Source organism: Dermacentor andersoni, chromosome 2 (assembly GCF_023375885.2).
Source record: "Dermacentor andersoni chromosome 2, qqDerAnde1_hic_scaffold, whole genome shotgun sequence".
NCBI classification, from domain to species: domain Eukaryota; kingdom Metazoa; phylum Arthropoda; class Arachnida; order Ixodida; family Ixodidae; genus Dermacentor; species Dermacentor andersoni.
In genome coordinates, this window is record NC_092815.1 from 49,056,135 (window position 1) to 49,073,000 (window position 16,866).

The 16,866-nt window shown below is 48.9% G+C and overlaps 1 protein-coding gene across 1 annotated transcript in view; it reads left to right on the forward strand.

Moving 5' to 3' along the window:
- Window positions 1-1,075: 1,075 nt before the first annotated feature.
- LOC126542336 (uncharacterized) overlaps window positions 1,076-16,866 on the forward strand; it is a 76,012-nt gene continuing 60,221 nt past the window's right edge. The window contains exons 1-2 of the mRNA XM_055077393.2: window positions 1,076-1,541; window positions 6,845-6,892. Of these exons, the coding sequence (XP_054933368.2) occupies window positions 1,076-1,541; window positions 6,845-6,892 (514 nt within the window). The remainder of the gene's footprint in view (window positions 1,542-6,844; window positions 6,893-16,866) is intronic.

Genomic DNA, 16,866 nt, shown 5'->3' on the forward strand with positions numbered 1-16,866 from the left:
GAGGGTATTTCAGACAGCTTACGTCTCGCAAGTTTGTTTCTTTTTGCTTCGACTAACTGTACCGGTATACGTGGAACGCGAAGTTGCACTGCTGGGGATGCCATGATTACCTTGCCTTCTGCTTGCGCGTACATGTTTGTTTATCTGATTTCGAGTGCCGTTTTCGGTCGATTGTTGCCCATCTTCCTCTGTCCTCCTCCCCTCACAAGTTCATTTCTTTTTTTTTTTCGTTCCTGGTACACAGCTCCCCGTATTTTAATGTTCGCGCGTTTCGCTGTGCGCGAATCGAAGAACGTGACTTCGGCGGCTGCGGGCACTCGCATGAGTCATCGCTGCGTCGGCCCCGAGTCAGTCTCTCGCCACGAAGAACCGTGGGAGGGAGGGGGGGGGTCGCCTGAGCAGGAGAGGGTAGAGGCGGCAGAAAAGCACAGAGAAGCAAGGCGCTGCGGTGCCTCTCGCTTCGTCATCATTCGCCGCTCTGTGTTTCGCCATCAACCACCGCCGCCGCCGGCGGCCGGCGGCTTTCGTCAACGAAGGGAAAAGCGTCGTGCACAGAGAGGCGCGCGCTCCCTCGAGCAAAGACAGGGGGGTACAGATGGGGGAGACAAAGTGCTGCTGGCGGTGCGGCAAGTGCCCGCGTGCACTGCGTCCCCGCAGCTCCCGCGCCTCCCTTCTTTGCAAAGTTGGGGGAGTGCACGCGGAGTCTCGGTGCAGTTGGCGGTGGGATCCCCCCGTGACGCATTGTGGGAGCCGGCTAGCCGTCCACGAGGAGCTGGCGTCGCCAGCGGCTCAGTGAGAGCGACCACTCTGCCGCTTCCGTCCGGTGCTGCTGTAGTAAGCAACTGTGCTCTTGTCTAGTGTGGTGCGACGTCGTGAATACCGTGCTCGACGTTGTTGTTGAGAGGACAGAAACATTGAAGCTGTGCCTTTTTTTTCCTCGTGAGATCAGTGTGACGCCATTGTCGCGGTGATTTCGATTAATCGGTGCGGCGGAATCCCTTCTTTCGGCTCCGAATGAGCTAGTGACAGCCCCGATTCCTAACGGTGCCGCAGCGTGTCTGCGCGCGTGTGTGACATGGACGCCGTGCGGTTGCCCGAGAGTCGTGCATCTTCAAGTGCGAACAGCACCGCCGCGGAAAAGGCATCGCCGTCCCAACAATCGACGGCTGTTGTCGGCGCGTCGACACGGCGTCGTGCGACGCGGCGTCCCGAAGCAGGCGGGACGTCGACCTTCTGGCGACGGCGGCCGCTGCTTCAGCGGAGCCAGACCTGCCTGGGCGACGTGGAGCGAAAGGCGAAGAAGAAATCGTCCGCTTCGTCGTCCGACCGCTGTCCCGGAGGTGGCACCGAGGACTACTGGTTCCTCGAGCCCGCGAGCGCTAGTTCAACTGTTGTTACTCCCGTCGGTGCCAGTGCGAGTGGTGCTGGGATAGTTGTTGAAGAGCGCGCTCAAGCGGGGGACAGGAAATTGCGTAGTGCCGACCGGAACTCTAAAGGCGGTTCTTGCCTCTTCCTGTCGCAGTGCTGTTGCCAGACGAAAGGTGAGATTTGTCATTCCGATGGCATTGCGTGCTGGCCTTTCGACCATTCGGAGAAAATTGTTAGGACCGCGGCGCTGTAGATCTTGCGGGTTTCTTCGATTGGCAACGGCAAGTTTGACGATGTTTGTTGGTCACAGGCTAGGTGGGGACGTCATTTGTGAGTACGAGACCAAGTTATCCGGCAGAGCATGGCAGCGGCCGGTAGTAAGAGGAAGATTTATGTCCGCAATATCTTGCCTCGTAAGTGCTGCCCGCCGTGTCCGCGTTTAAATAGTTTAGGTTATGCGCTTACTTTCTGTATACGACTGTGAGTGGCCGTGCGCTGCGGTCCAGCGCATATTTCATTCCTCTGTAATATGCTGCAGGACAACCTGACAGGTGTGAATATGTTTCCGGCGGCATATATTTCACTGACCATGTCCGCTGACGAATAATCCGCTTTATTTCTTCTGGAAAGCGCCGAAATGTTGGGACGCCCACTAGTGGCCGCTGTTTGCAAAAATAAAGAGAGAGAGAGAATATTGTGTGAGCATGCTTTCATTTTGTTCATAGTAAAAAAAAATATAATAAAATAACGTTGTCTTCGGTTTCTGTCACCAATAGTTTTCGATAATTTTCTTTCGCTTTGTAGTGCGTTTTGAATTACTTCAGGGTCGGCTTGCACAAACGTTTAATAATGAAAGTAATAACGAATTTGAGAATGCGCTCTTAAATGTTCCCTAGACAACTCCTAGCCCCACTAGAACGAGTTCTTAAATTTGTTATTATTTTTGTTATTAAATGTTCGTGCAAGCCGCCCCAGATATTGGATATAGTTTTAAAACCAGCTGATCTAGGTGTGTTTTCGATGTTTTAAAGTGAGTGTGAAGAGCACTTTTTTAGCGTCTTTTGATTAAAAGTTTGCTTGCGCGTATATCGTTCCATTCGTAAGCAGCGTCGAAAACAAGTGTTGCAAACCATTGTTACGGTGTTTCCTATTGTGGCGACTCTTGCAGAACCGGTTGTTTTCTGTGTGCCGCTTAGCTGCTGTGAGGAACCGAAGAAATGATGCTGTGACGTAGAACTTACGATAGAATGTACTTGCGCATAATGATGAGCAAAACGTGAACAAGGTGAATGCAGGAGCCAACGTTTCGACAAGTTGACTTTGGCTCCTGCATTCACCTTGTTCACGTTTTGCTCATCGTCTTGAATCTCCATCTCCCGCATTCCTCGTCTGCGCATAATGAAGTAATACATATAGATAAATCGTAATTGCGTTCGTTATACGAACAGTATGTCATTTGCCGATTTGGCTACAGCTATACTACATTGAACAGTATGCCGAACACTTACTGTAACACAGGCTTTCCTACACGACAATAAATTCTTGCCGGAGGGCATGCTGAGGAGAAAAAGAAAAGAAGAGCTGCAAGATATATTACGCCTACTCGGCAACATTTCGTGAAAAACACTGAAACTTTGACGACGCTTCTTTGTCGGAAGCGTGCATGGTCCTTTATGCATGCGTCAGATGCTATACTCATTACTTATATCCGTCATAGCTTGTTCGAACATGAAGTTTTCTGAATGACATGATCATTGACTTTGATCGGTGTAAAATAACTTTATGTCAGCTTACGGATTGCTTATAAGATGAAGCTAATGAAGATTGTCTGGATCTGCATCTCTTGCATCTCTGTAGTACTAAGTACAGCCTTCGTGGAAGGTAGGCTGGAAATGCAATTGTTCAGCCACTATGATAATGGTGCGAACATCGCTTCGTATTGACACTTTACTGACTTTCGAGCTATTATGTGCGCCTGTTGAACGAGTTTAACATGCTTTTTTTCTCACCTTGCCTTCCACCTCAACGCACTTTAAACAGTCTCACGCTGTTAAAAGCCAGCACATTATTGTAAGGTCTTTCCGGAAACACATTTGCAGAATAATTCGCATGCTAGAGCGTTCTGTAAGAGCAGGTGTCAACCAACCGTTGTATCGAGCACGTAATTGAAGAAGTTGGCAGGATATATAGGGACATACAATTCTCACAATTTAAGGAACTTCATGCATTGGTCACTTAGTTTGCCCTCCTCGATGTCATACTTGTCAGTAGCGATGGTAATCAGAGCTCTGCGTTGGTGATAATTCTTGCAAGTTACCTGATTTGCGGTCTCACCTTAGGCCGCGCTTTGTGCTATCGTGCCCACAGCATCATGTTCAGTGCTATACGTCACGCCGTTTGATTAAATCACTGGTTGATAGCCACTGAACCACCAGTTAGGTTATAGCAGGTTGACAACACGTGTCTGCAGTGTTACATCTTACTGTCATACTGTTGTCTTCCCATCTTCGGAATGCCTTAGTCGCAATGCGCGTTAAGCCTACATGAGCCAATATTGCTATAGTGTTTCCCACCATTTCTACGGTGCTTGAAGCGCCACTCCGAATACCCACACACTGAGGCGCCGGATTTTCTGTTAGCCTATAGCTGTTCTACGTAGCGTACTTTTACAGCGATTGTTATGGTCTCTTCCTCCTATTCGCAGTGATGTACATTATCGCAGTCTGTCGTATGTATCATGCTCGCCTTCTAATGCGCCTATGAATAAACACGTAAAAATAGAAAAGATGACCTTATTGGCGCACCCATATGCCTCTTGCGTGACGTTTTCCTTGCACGAACGCTATCCGCGTCTCATGGACAAGCAATAGGTAACCAAACGACCAGAAAACTTGCCCCAACGCCAAACTGTCGCCCTGTAGAAGGAAGGCCTCAAAGCGATTACGGATACCTTATTGTCATTAGTGCGGCGACCGTCGTAGTGAATGTACGGTATATCTAGCAAAATTTGGCCCGTATCCATTTTCACAAGTGCAGCAGGAACACCACGACTATAGAACAAGCGTTAAACTTCCACCTTGCCTCCGTGTTTGCTGCGCATATATATGGTCAAAATTCAATACAAAACTAGCCCAAACCGCCACCTTTGTGAATGCGGGCCCCGGAGATTCCCCCCCCCTCTTTCTTTTTTAATTTTTACTCTGCAAGTGCCGTTTATTGCACAGCTGCTCAGTAGCACGTCATTTATTTGATGTAGGAGTTGATACTCCACGGAGATTGACATAATGCCGAATTTGTGCGACGTTGGCGTCCATAGGTTGAAATGCTGGTCGCATTGCCGATTCTCATCGTTCCGTGCAAGAAGCCCCCCCCCCCCCCCCCCCCCCCCCCTGTCCCCCTTGTCCCCCCGCCTCTCAATTAAGTCTCGTACAGCGCATAGATTCATGCTCCCGCTTCGCTAATTGCTTCATTGCTGCTGTTTCTCGTATAGAGAGGGGGAGAGAGAAAATGATAAATGAAAGGTAGGGAGGTTAACCAGGACTGAGCCCGGTTGGCTACCCTACACTGGGGAGAGGGAAAGGGGGACGGAAAGATTAAAAGAAAAGAGAAAGTCCACTGGAGATATCAGTCGGTCACTCAGTCCGGATCACAGACGTTGACTCAATCCGGTCGCTTTCAAATATCGCAGCAGCGCTTTTGTGGCCTTTTGTAAGAAAGTATAGCGCTTATAACCTCAGCAAATGATGCGGTGCAGTGGCGCTATCGGCTCTGCTACAGGATTTTAATTAGCTTGCATCCTGCATTTCATCCTGCATTCCGCGGAATGCGGACGTCACTTACTTCCCTGTCGTTTTCGTTTCTGGTGCTGTCATGCGTCGTTCGCTTTAGCTTTGCGTCAGCTCCTTCCCGGCTATAGTCAGGGCACATTTGGGAACGACGAAAATGCCTTAAATATATTAACGATAGAAGGCTGGAGGCTTCTAATGGAATAAATGCTTATCGTGTTTGGCACTTTGTCATTAAATTAACCTATGGGCTGATGAGGAAAATGCCTTTATAGCCGTTGCAGCGGAAACAGCCCGTTGAAGCGAATGCTGGGGCGTGGAGCGCGAACGAGATTAGTGTGCGAACTGCGCCGTCCCCAAATAGCAGTCCACGCTGGCTCGGGCACTAAGAAAAAAAAAAGAAAGAAAGAAAAGCAAGACATCTAACTACTCGGTGCTTGTGCTTAGGAATGGGTTTAAATGTGAGCGCTGCGTTATGGTCCCCACGCGCTTGTTCGAGCCCGCTTCGTGCTCTTCTGCTTCTTCTTCACGGCAAGCTTTGGCGATCGACGTCTGGCGGGGTGTGCGTTTACAGCGAGATGGTTAATTAGGCGCCTAATGGCTCGAAACGGAAAGCGCGTGCGACTTTCGTGTAGGCTGCAACCGGCGACTTTCTCGACAGAAAACTCTTTTTGCCGTGTTGTTTATGCCTATCTGTTAAACGTCGTTTCTGGCCGTTTTATATGGTTAATGGCCGCTGATGCGAACTGTTGCTCAGCGCTTGTTATGCGTGTAATGAATGCTAGTTGCGTCCCAGCACTTCGGAGCTTACGCTGATCTCTTTCCCGAGTTCGCGTGTCCAATGGCGCTGCACTTTAAGGCGGAATCGTACGATGCCGTCGCTTTAATGCGGTGTTAACTGCGCGTGAGATGCACCGCTCACGGGGCGGCTGCACAATACATTTTCTGTGCCCTAATGTGTGGTATTAATCACCAGGTGCCTGCAAACTATAGCTGGGCTGCGTGACTGTCGTACTGCGTGGGGGCTAATCCGGCTTGGAAATAATACGCGTTCCCGCGACGAAAATGCCATAGCGTTGAATGTCATTCGTTGTTTCAGCTATCACGAGAGCGCAGTGTCATTCTTGCTTGGCGTGCGCAACTGTTTTTGTCTGTGTTGTGCCACGTTCTCGCGATTTCCCGACGTTTCGCGCGTCAACGTATGAGATTGGTTGAGCTGACAAGCCGGTTGCCGTGTTTTTCGCTCAGCGAGCACCGCGCGTCACATAAAAAAGTTAAATTAGTTACACACCATCTTTTCACCACGTTCTGCTGTGCAGCGTTGCTGTGACATCTACTATACGTACGATGTATAAGCGACCGTGATGCGCACCGCGACTTGCTTGTTATTGTTGTCAAATATATTTATCTTTATGTTGGTTGTTGTTTGTTTAGTCATCACGTATACTCTGCTGTCGTGCCTTGACTACAGTTGCATACTTCGGGTCTTACCGTCGTAATCCGGCATGAAATAGATATATACGGGAGGATTTGGCACATATTTTACGACAGGCTTAGTTTATCGGGTGGTCGTGCATTTTTCAAACCACACTTCAGCCGAACACCTTCCAGCTGCCAATATTATAAGATGATAGCCACAGACACTTTCAGTGGTTTCTCACTCTCTTTTTATGTTCTTTTTCTGGTCGCAGGACAGCAACGAAGCGAATGCTCCCCGCATTTCTCGCCATCTAGGTCGGGTGAGTGTGGAGACGAACGCGTGGTTCTAAGTAAATTCGTAATGCGCCGGAGAGAAACAGGATATCTCAAAACGGTGCGAGGAAAACAAGGGCAAGACCACACATATACAAGAGAAAGGAAGAAATGAGGGTTTATATCTCTCCCTCCTCCTCCTCTGCCGGAGCCCGCGGTTTTCGAGCCGAGAAACTATCAGCCCCGGATCTGCTCTGCTCTTGTGCCTGAGCGCATGGCGAGTGTCGGCGGCTCTCAGTTGCAGCTGAATAATTGAACGCGTTTCGCGCCTCAAGAAAGAGCCGCCTTGCTCCTGCAGCCGCGCTACTGCCGCCGCCTTTTGCCCGTCGCTCAGGGGTCGGGAGCTCGCTCGCACGCGTTTATATACAGCGCGGAGTTATAAAGGATCCTGGATCTGCGCGCGGGTATCTCTCTGCAGCGTAGAACGGCTGAGAAAAAAAGCTCGGGCTTCATTACGATTCCCGGCGCGTTTCCGGCTGCATGCGATCGCACTGTGTCCGCCTGTTTCTCTGTGTGTGTGTGTGTGCGCGCATGCCTGCCACGTTTATGTATGCTGTCTTCGCGTGCCCCTTTCTGTCTGTGTTTTATACCTGTTGGCGCCGTCCCGAGTACATTTTACTTGCGTTCTGCTGGTTTTTGTATGGGGAAGAGTATGCGGCTTTTCATTTTTAACCAATTTTCTTTTTCTGCGTCGCCCTGCAATAGGCCGCGGCCTAACTGTGAGCACTTACGTAAGCGTAAGACTGTTTTCGATGAACCTCTTCCCGAAATGCGGCCCTTCTGAGATCCCTAAGAGGCACCGTGTTTGAATTTGTGTCTATACAGCCGCAGCTAAACCGGAAAGGAACAACCTCGGCCCGCTCCGCGTCATCCGCCGTGGAGAAGCAACGCGCACGCAGACGCGGCTTAAACGAAGATTTATGGACCGCGCGCGTGCTGAGCTGCTCCGCGATTCCTCGCGAACCAGGCTACATGCGTATATGCTACAAGCGCATGTGCCCTCGACGGGTGGTGAATTGTGTTGCGCTCACCCCTGACTCCTTCCCCGGCAGTGCTTCGTCGAGCTTGTCGCTCATGAATGCGTTCAAGTGCGGCCGACACATAGCAAGGGATCTGTGTTTTCTCCGTACATTCTGAATATACGTGTCTTGAGGCTTTGTCGGACGCGGCCTGCGAATCTTTTTCTCTTCTTGCTCTGTGATTCCCTTTGATATACGAACGCGTGGAATGCGATTTAGATTCCTGGACGTCTGCTCTTCTCAGAGTTGTGGTCCTTTCGCTCGTGCCACTTCTTTCTTTCTTTTTTTTATTATCCTTCGCCTGCGTTACGTGTCTTCATTACCAATGGTCTGGAGATAACTTTGTTTCTTCAGAAGGTTATTTATAAACCAATGCGCCGTCGTATAAATGCCAGCTTTGCGTGCTCGCAGACATGTGTCGTGTTTGACACGGCTTAGAATGAGTATGAAGGGTGTTTGAGAAAACGTTGAAGGCGGCGTCTCGCCTGCACGCTGAGGTTGTTGTGGCTGTTACGTTTCGCCTACGACGCGCGGTATAGCCGGCGCGGATGCAACGGACGCCGGGGCTTCGTTCAAATCGGCGGACATTTTGGCCCGTTCAGCGCCACCGAAACGCCTCCCCGCCAAGCGCGTCCAGGCATGTTTCAATGCCACGTGTCTTCAAGTGTGCGTGTGTGTGTGTGTGCATGTTGGTGCCCACGCTTGTCAAAGCGCGGCAGCCGGGGAGAGGAGCTCCCCAAGTGTGAAGCGAGGAGGTCTGACCGGCGCCGGCCCGGCGGATGCGTCACTACACTCGTCTCAACGTGTCTCTCAGCGTGTCCGTGGCGCCGTCACGTGCGCCTGTGACGAGGCGTTCCTTCTTGCCCTCAACTCCGAGAGTATAAGAGCAGCTGCCCCCGGACGCCAAGAGAGAGGCTCCGATTTCTTCCGTTGAGTTACGTGCTCTCCCGTCTCTCCACTTCGGTCGACCTGACCGCCCGCTCTTTTGCGATGCTAGAATAAACAAGTTCTGTTACCAGTCGACTCATGCTTTGCCGGGACCTTCGGATGCTTCCAGTTGTGCCCCAGGCCGCCAGGCCAACGCTACCCTTGGGGCTTGCGACCCATTTGCAACAACGGGTGTCAGCGCCGAGATTCCAACATGGCGCATGTAGCGTTTGGGTGACATGTATTATTTTTAGTCTTTTGCGGAATGCTGCAGATGAAATGAGCGTTTTGTCTATGTATTGTATGCCCCATTCCATCATCAATCTTGTAGATAATTTGTAGATAGCTCTTGTAGATAACTCTTGTAGATAACTCTTGTAGATAACTCCGGGAATGCCATACCCTGTGATCATATTGCATCCGTCCTCAATGAAACATTTATCCAAAACTTTTCTGTAACCTGCAATGTTTCCCCACCCACTGCACCTTGTAATGATTACCAGGCTATGTTTCCAATTACAATTGAACCATGTGGCGTCGAAACCGTGATTAAATCGTTGCGTCTCTCCTCTGCTCCTGGCCATGACCTAATTTCCGTGAAATTTTTGCACAACACTGTTGTTTATTCATCTATTTTACTAGCAAAACTTTTCCAACAATCGCTTGACACAGGATACCTGCCCCTTGATAGGAAAGTCGGTAAGGTGATTCCACTTTATAAATCAGGTGATAAGCATTCTCCTCTCAATTATCGGCCTATTTCACTAACCAGTATCCCACGCAAAATATTAGAACATATCCTATATTCACAGCTTGCTAACTTTCTCGAGTCAAACTCATTTTTTTTCAAGTTCACAGCATGGCTTTCGAAAAACATATTCTTGTGAAACGCAGCTGGCTTCCTTTATACATAAGCTACACCTAATTCTTGATACTCGTTCAATGGCAGATTGCATCTTCCTAGACTACTCCAAAGCTTTCGATAAAGTGTGTCACAAACTGCTACTTCACAAACTACAGCTCATGAACATTGACCCCAAACTTCTTGCTTGGATTGAGTGTTTCCTTAAAAACCGTTCGCAATACGTGTTAGCTAATAATCTTAACTCTCACTCAAACCCTGTCCATTCCGGCGTCCCACAAGGCTCCGTCCTCGGGCCTCTTCTTTTTCTAATCTACACCAACGTTTTGCCTTCTTCTGTTTCCTCTCATATCCATTTATTTGCGGATGACTTCGTAATCTTCAGAGAAATAACAAGCAGTGACGATGTAACCGTTCTTCAGTCTGACCTGAACGCTATTTCATTGTGGTGTAAAACATGGCTAATGGAACTTAACATCACAAAATGTAAATCTCTTCGCGTATCCCGAACTTGCAACAGTATCCCCACTTATTCCTTAGATCATGTCCTCTTAAAATCGGTAGGCTCATACAAGTACCTTGGTGTACACATCACTTCCACTCTCACTTGGTCTGTACATATCACATACATAATCAACAATGCTAATCGTATGCTTGGTTACATCCGTTGCAACTTTTCTAAAGCGCCCTCATCCCTCAAACAGCTGTTGTACAAAACGTTAATACGTCCGAAACTAGAGTACGCCGCATCCATCTGGTACCCTCATTATGAAAACCTAATACATTCACTAGAAATGGTCCAAAATAACTCGGTTCGCTTCATTCTTTCCAACTGTAACAGGACCGCTAGCATATCTTCAATGAAATCAAGCCTTAATCTACCATCCCTAGTAACACGTCGCAAAGTGTTTCGTATCTGTCTGTTCCATAAAATGTTTCACCATCGACACTTGCGTAGCGAATTAATCCCTCCCCCACGTCACCTATCATCGCGATTAGATCATGCCTACAAAGTCGGTGTCCCATTTTGTAGAACTAACGCTTTCTTTCAGTCATTTATACCTCGTACAGCAGCAGAGTGGAGTCACCTTCCTGCACTGACAGCCACCATCAAAGATTGCCAGCTTTTCAAGAACGCCTTAGCTAATATTGTATGAGTAGACACATCTGTTAACTTTTATTGCAATACTCCTATTCCTTGTACCACATTTCCTATTTTTTCTTGTTTTGTATGCCTGTAGCCACTCCCCTCTCCAATGCCAATGGCCCTGAGGGTACATGAAATAAATAAATAAATAAATGAATAAATAAATAAATAAATAAATAAACTCCAAGAAGCCTGCATCAACGTTGCCGTAACGCAGAAAAGCCCTAGCGAATCTTTATGAAAAGGTTGTTTAATAAAAAAAAAGGAAACGTCAATCGTGTGCTATATATATATATATATATATAATATATATATATATATATATATATATATATATATATATATATATATATATATATATATATATATATATATATATATATATATATATATATATTGTATTGTTGGACTTGCGTTCGTATGTGTGTCGGAAAGAGAAAAATGGACTAAAATCTTGGGTAGGTGGGGGTGGTGGTGTTGAAACTTTAGCAATACAGAAATCTGTGCGCGGCTTATTCCTGGGTGGTTCCCTCTGATAAAGCTCCACTGGCAATCGCGGCTCGCCGGGCCTGGTCGAGGGTCGCCTGTTGGCTTTCCAGGCCCAGTTCGAAAAGTCTTGCCTCCCAAGACCGCGTAGCGAGTGTGTGTGCTGTGACTCGTGGCGAGATTGCTTCGCCCGGACGGTCGGTGCATTCGTGTGTTATGTGGGCGAGTGTCGCTGGGTGGTTGCTACACCAGGGACATGTCCGGGACGTATATCTGTCTGGGGAGATAGCGTGTAGGTGGGAGAAGTGTGGGTATGTGTTTGTTTGCAGGCGGCGCCAGTCTATAGCCTGGAGTTTATTGAGAGCTTTGTGTGGGGGAGCGTATTGTGTAGGCCTGCAGTATCTGTTTACTTGTGATTAATAACTCGTGGGTCACTAGTCGGTCTGTCTGGGGCTGAAGGACAGTGTGGTCTGCCGCTCAGCTAGTGAGACCTCGAGCTGCGCAGTCCGCCTCTTCGTTGCCTCGCAGGCCTTCGTGCCCGGGGCACCAGACGATAGCGTGGGCTCATTCTAGTGAGCGGCCCAAGATTGGAATGGCTTGTAAAGGAAGTGTTCCATTGATGTATAAACGACATGCCGCTTGCAAGTCCGCAAGGACGCGTGCGGACCTTCGCTTGCTCTCGGCGTCGCGAAGTGTGAGAGCGATCGCTGCTGCTTCTGCTGCTACGTACGCTGCCTGTGGCGCGGATGGAGGCAGAGGCTACCAGGTTCCCCTGATTTACGACAGCGGTTGTGTATTTAATCTCGCGACGTGGTGACGAGGAATACGGGCTAGCGTCCGTATAGTATGTATCTGGATCTCCGAAACAGCGTTTGTGCAACATGCGGGCACGCGCTGCTCTCCTCTCTTGATTGCGGGTGGGGTGCATGTTCTTGGGGATAGGGTCCACTACAATGTTCTCTCTAACTTGGTTAGGCAGGAGTTGTATTTCGTCTTCACAGTACTAGCCGTTGAAGAAGGTGCCTACTCTGTTATGTCTTGTTGAGGCGTTGCCTCTGCACTATGAGCGTGGCGCTTGCTAGCTCCTCAAAGGTGTTGTATACGCCTAGCGCTAGTAATTTCTATGTGCTTGTGCCTGATGGTAGCTGTAAGGCCGTGTTGTACGCCGTTGTTATAAGAGTGTCCATGCGCTCGGTCTCGCTTTTGCGCTTGACTTGATACGGGAGTGCGTACGTGACACGGCTGATGACGAGGGCTTGTACCATTCCTATGGTTTCGTCCTCTGTGAAGCCAACTTTGCTGCGCGCTACTCTGGCGATGAGTGATGTGATGATTCTTATTACGTGATTTAATTTCTTTGAGGCTACCTTTGTGACGTTATTCTCCTAGACGTGCATACCTAGTAAGCCTGTTCTCGGTACTCGCTTTATAGGTTGCCCTGCAATCTCGAAATGTATTGGCGGTTCTCGATGTTTCTTAGCTTGCTTGGGCCGGATTTGAAGGTACCCTGACTTGTGTAGGGCACATCTCATTCCTTCTGCGGTTAGACATGACTCTATGTGTTCGATAGCTGTCAGTAATGCGTTTTCTTTGTCGCCGTATGAACCCTTGGTTGCCCAAAGGGTAATATCGTCGGAAGAGAAGGCACATCCGAGTTTTGGGATGTTTTCCAGTTGTAATGAAAGTTTTCTAAGTCCGATGTTGAAGAGGAAAGGAGATAGTATTGATCTTTGCGGAGTACTATCTGCGGTAGATCAAAAATGTCTGATTATATGCCTGCTATGCCGATGCGGGCTTTGCGGCGACTGAGAAAAGCGATAATATACTGATATACTCGCTCTCCGCATCCTATGGCGGCGAGGCCATCTAGGATGGTTTCGTGTGTTATATTATCAAAGGCTTTCTCCACTTTGAGGGCTAGGAGTATGTTGTTGTTGCTGCCCGGCTGTGGTTTGAGTACTTCTTCCTTGAGGAGGAGGAAGACAACCTGTGCTGACATGCCTTTCCGGAATCCGTACATGCGATTGGGATGTAGTCCATGTTCCTCCATGGTGTTGTTCAATTCGAGTGAGTACGATTCGTTCGAAAAGTTTGCCCAGGCAAGACGTGAGCGAGATCAGTCGTACTTGATCGAGCCTGCGCAGTTTTCCCGGTTTGGGTATAAGGACTATCTGAGCGGTAGTCCATTCCTCGGGTAATGTCCACCCGGTGCCCAGATTTCCTTGTTCAGCTGCTGTGTAAAGGCTCGGATGGTTTTATCGCTTAGGTTCCTCAAGATAACGTTGAGTTCGCAAGTGTTAAACGCTTCACCGTCTCCGGTATGCCATTTGGTTTATTTGTCTTGCAAATGAATTGGCGTAACACACACTGGTAGTCTAGTGCTTGCCCATTACCTTTCTTTTGCAGTGCACTGAGGGCGCGGACAAACAAAGAGCAGTCTGTGATGCGTCATTTTTGTTTGTCCGCGCCATTCATGCTCTGCACTGAAAAAGCGTATGCTCTAAAAAAAAATGAAATTATAGGGTTTTACGTACGAAAACCACGATCTGATTATGAGGCATGCCGTAGTGGGTACTACGAAAATTTGGACCACCTGGGGTATTAAGTACACAGGTGTTTTCGCATTTCGCCCCCATCGAATTGCAGCTGTCGTGGCCGGGATTCGATCCCGCGACCTCGTGCCCAGCAGCCCAACACTATAGCCACTAAGCAACCCTGGCGGGTAAGATATGCTCTCTACGAATACCTTATCAAAGTTATATTGCTGCTTAATGTTTCAGACATCTTCCCGTGGTGTACAGAGAGAAATGCTGTCTTTAATGGAAAGCTGAAGTTAACTAGAGCAGTTTGTGAAGTCTTGTGAGGTGGCGTGTAGGTAGATAAGTAAGTCGTTTTAGGTCTCGACGCAGACGATGAGATAAAGACGTTTGACAGCTAGCCTCCTTTAGCGAGCTATAGCGTCACCGCTTCTGTCTTCTACTTGAGACAGTACACGAGCCTAGCTCGCGATTAGGAACGGCTGCGCCATGTCTTGGGCTGCTTTCTTGCCTTAATGAACCTGAAACGGCGCCCAGGAGAAAATGAGTGCAATAAATAATAGCGTGTATTTGAAGATGCGCGGCATGGTTACAAGTCTCTGCCCAAGCATCGCTGGCGCTCCACGTACCTGTGCCGGGTACATACCTTCAACAACGAGCGGGTTTACAATGGCTACGGGCAATTCTGACCGTCAGACTCAAGCAAAAAGCAGTTTCGAACGACTAAAATTGTTTCGGGGGCTTTGAATTCTGGTAGAAACAAGCGTCTGCTTGCACGAAGCTGAGAACGCCGTGAAGCCGTTCAAAGCTCTTGTGCAAAAGCTAATTATGATGGCACGCTTAATTGTATCGACCGTTCTATTCCAGGCAACAAAATTTCCCGCCTTCTCTCAACTTTGTCGAGAATGCCGGGACACCATTTATCATCCACCTCCACGCGCCGGTAGCGTTTCTAATCTCTGCCGTGCCGCGCGTGCATCCCCTCTGACAAGCGCTCAAGATTTCCAGGTTTCGTACTTAGTTTCTCCCGCCTCTCTCTCCTTTCTCCCCTCTCATTGCTAGTCTTCAGCAAAGAGCGAAGACAGAGAAAGACGGCGGGCCAGATTCTTGGCACTCCAGCGCAATATGTTAATGCGGTCGCTCAGCGCGTAAAGTTCAAGGGGGGGGGGGGGGGGGCGGTTGGCGAAAGAGGCCGCCCTGCCGCCCTCTTCAGGAAAGCCGTGCCTTCCCATTTTAACGTAATTAGGCCGACGGCCAACGGTGGCTCTGGCAGCGGCGCTCCTTCCTCGGCGTACATTCTACGAGCCTTTCTTGAAGCTTGTCTCTGAAGGGCCGCTGTGCCAGCCCCCCCCCCCCCCCCCCCTTTTCGCTCGGCCCTCCTTTCGCGTCTGAAGATGACTGCTGCTGCACCTGGCTGAGTTTGTTGGGGCTAATGAGATGGCGTCCCTCTGCGCTTGGAAGAGCAAGCAAGATAAAACGGGCGCAGTGTGTGCGCGTGTGTGTATACGTGTGTTTGTGTGGGTGGTCGGAGACGTGAGTGCGCGTCGGAGCGAATAGCTTGCGAATGGTTATCTCTCTATACGGCTTAGTCGAGAAAAAAAATGATTCGTTCGTTTGGTTATCTATCTGCGCGACTGTTCACTTCTTCGTAGTTGAAGGCAATAAATTCTGGCAGAAAAATAAAGCCAGATGTGTTCACTTAAGCCATCGCCTACGTCAAACGTGTATTGTTTGTATATCGTACTGCGCTGTGAATAGCGGCCCAATTCTGAATACATTGTGCGCACGTACCTACGTGGCGCTGAGCTCTACGCACTATTAAGTGCGAGCGAGGGGTAGCAGACTGGCGTTTCATCGTGGTTTTATTACATTATCGTAACCTAGCTGTGATCGTGTCTTTCTAACTGCAAACCTCGTGCGACTGGAATAAAGGACACGACGAAGCGATAAGAAGAAACTCGAGCCCGATGTTTCGCAAGTACACCAGTAAAATAAACGCGATAGTCTCAGCCTCAGGCGCCCAACTTACAGTAATCCCGCGGCGATGAGCTGTCAAGCGCGGCTCTTGTGCGAACTACCTCCAAATCCTTTGTTGCGTGTTGCTTACTTTGTTTTGTATCTTTTGTTCGAAGGATATCGTCAGAAGGGAAGCTAGTCATCATCTCTACAAAGGCAAGTGCTCCCTCGGACCGTAAGCAATTTTCAGCCTCAGCTATGAAATCTGCTCTTATCCCAGTATTAGTAGCTCCTCTCGGCGCAGACACGGTTGTGTTCCGTTCGTTAGATTTTTCTTCTCCGCGTTTATCTTTTATTGCTCTCCCTTACTCGGCAGATCGCTGCGTAGGTCCACGCCTTCGGTGCCAGATTGGACCGAAAGTGCCGAGCATCTGTTCTTAACGTTCTCGTGCGAGCTTACTGTATCGCGCTGGAGGAAACGTGGCGCCTGGATGAGAAAAATACGCTGCGAGGTCTGCTCCGCGCCAGCGCTGCGCTGCTGTGAGCTTACGCAAGGGGCTGGGAGTTCTCCAAGCGAAAGGCGTCACAAACAAGTTCCGGACGAACACCGATAAGGTGGAACAGCTAAGTTATTGCCCGGTTGTTCGTAGCGTGCTGCGCGGTACCCGCTCCTTGTCCGCGTAGACTGGGCTAAGAGAGTTCCTATGTAGAACCCTTGTTATGCGTCCGGTTTCTCTGCTAAGCAAACTTCTTTCTTTTATACTTTGCTGTCCCCGTCACTTGCTGCTTAGTTTTCTTCATTTTTTGATCTTGAAGGAGTAGGAAAAAGAAAGATCGCTACTTTGGATTTGTTGGTAGGCGTTAATAAAACGGGTTGTTCCTTTTGGAGCGTGTCAAACGTGCTGGGCGTTGCTTTGATGAATTTCGCATATCTTAAATGCAATGTTTGGAGCAAGTACGTTATTGCTTTGTCACTATCCTACTCAAGTTTATGCTTATCGTGATTCAGTCAATATTTCTTGTTAAA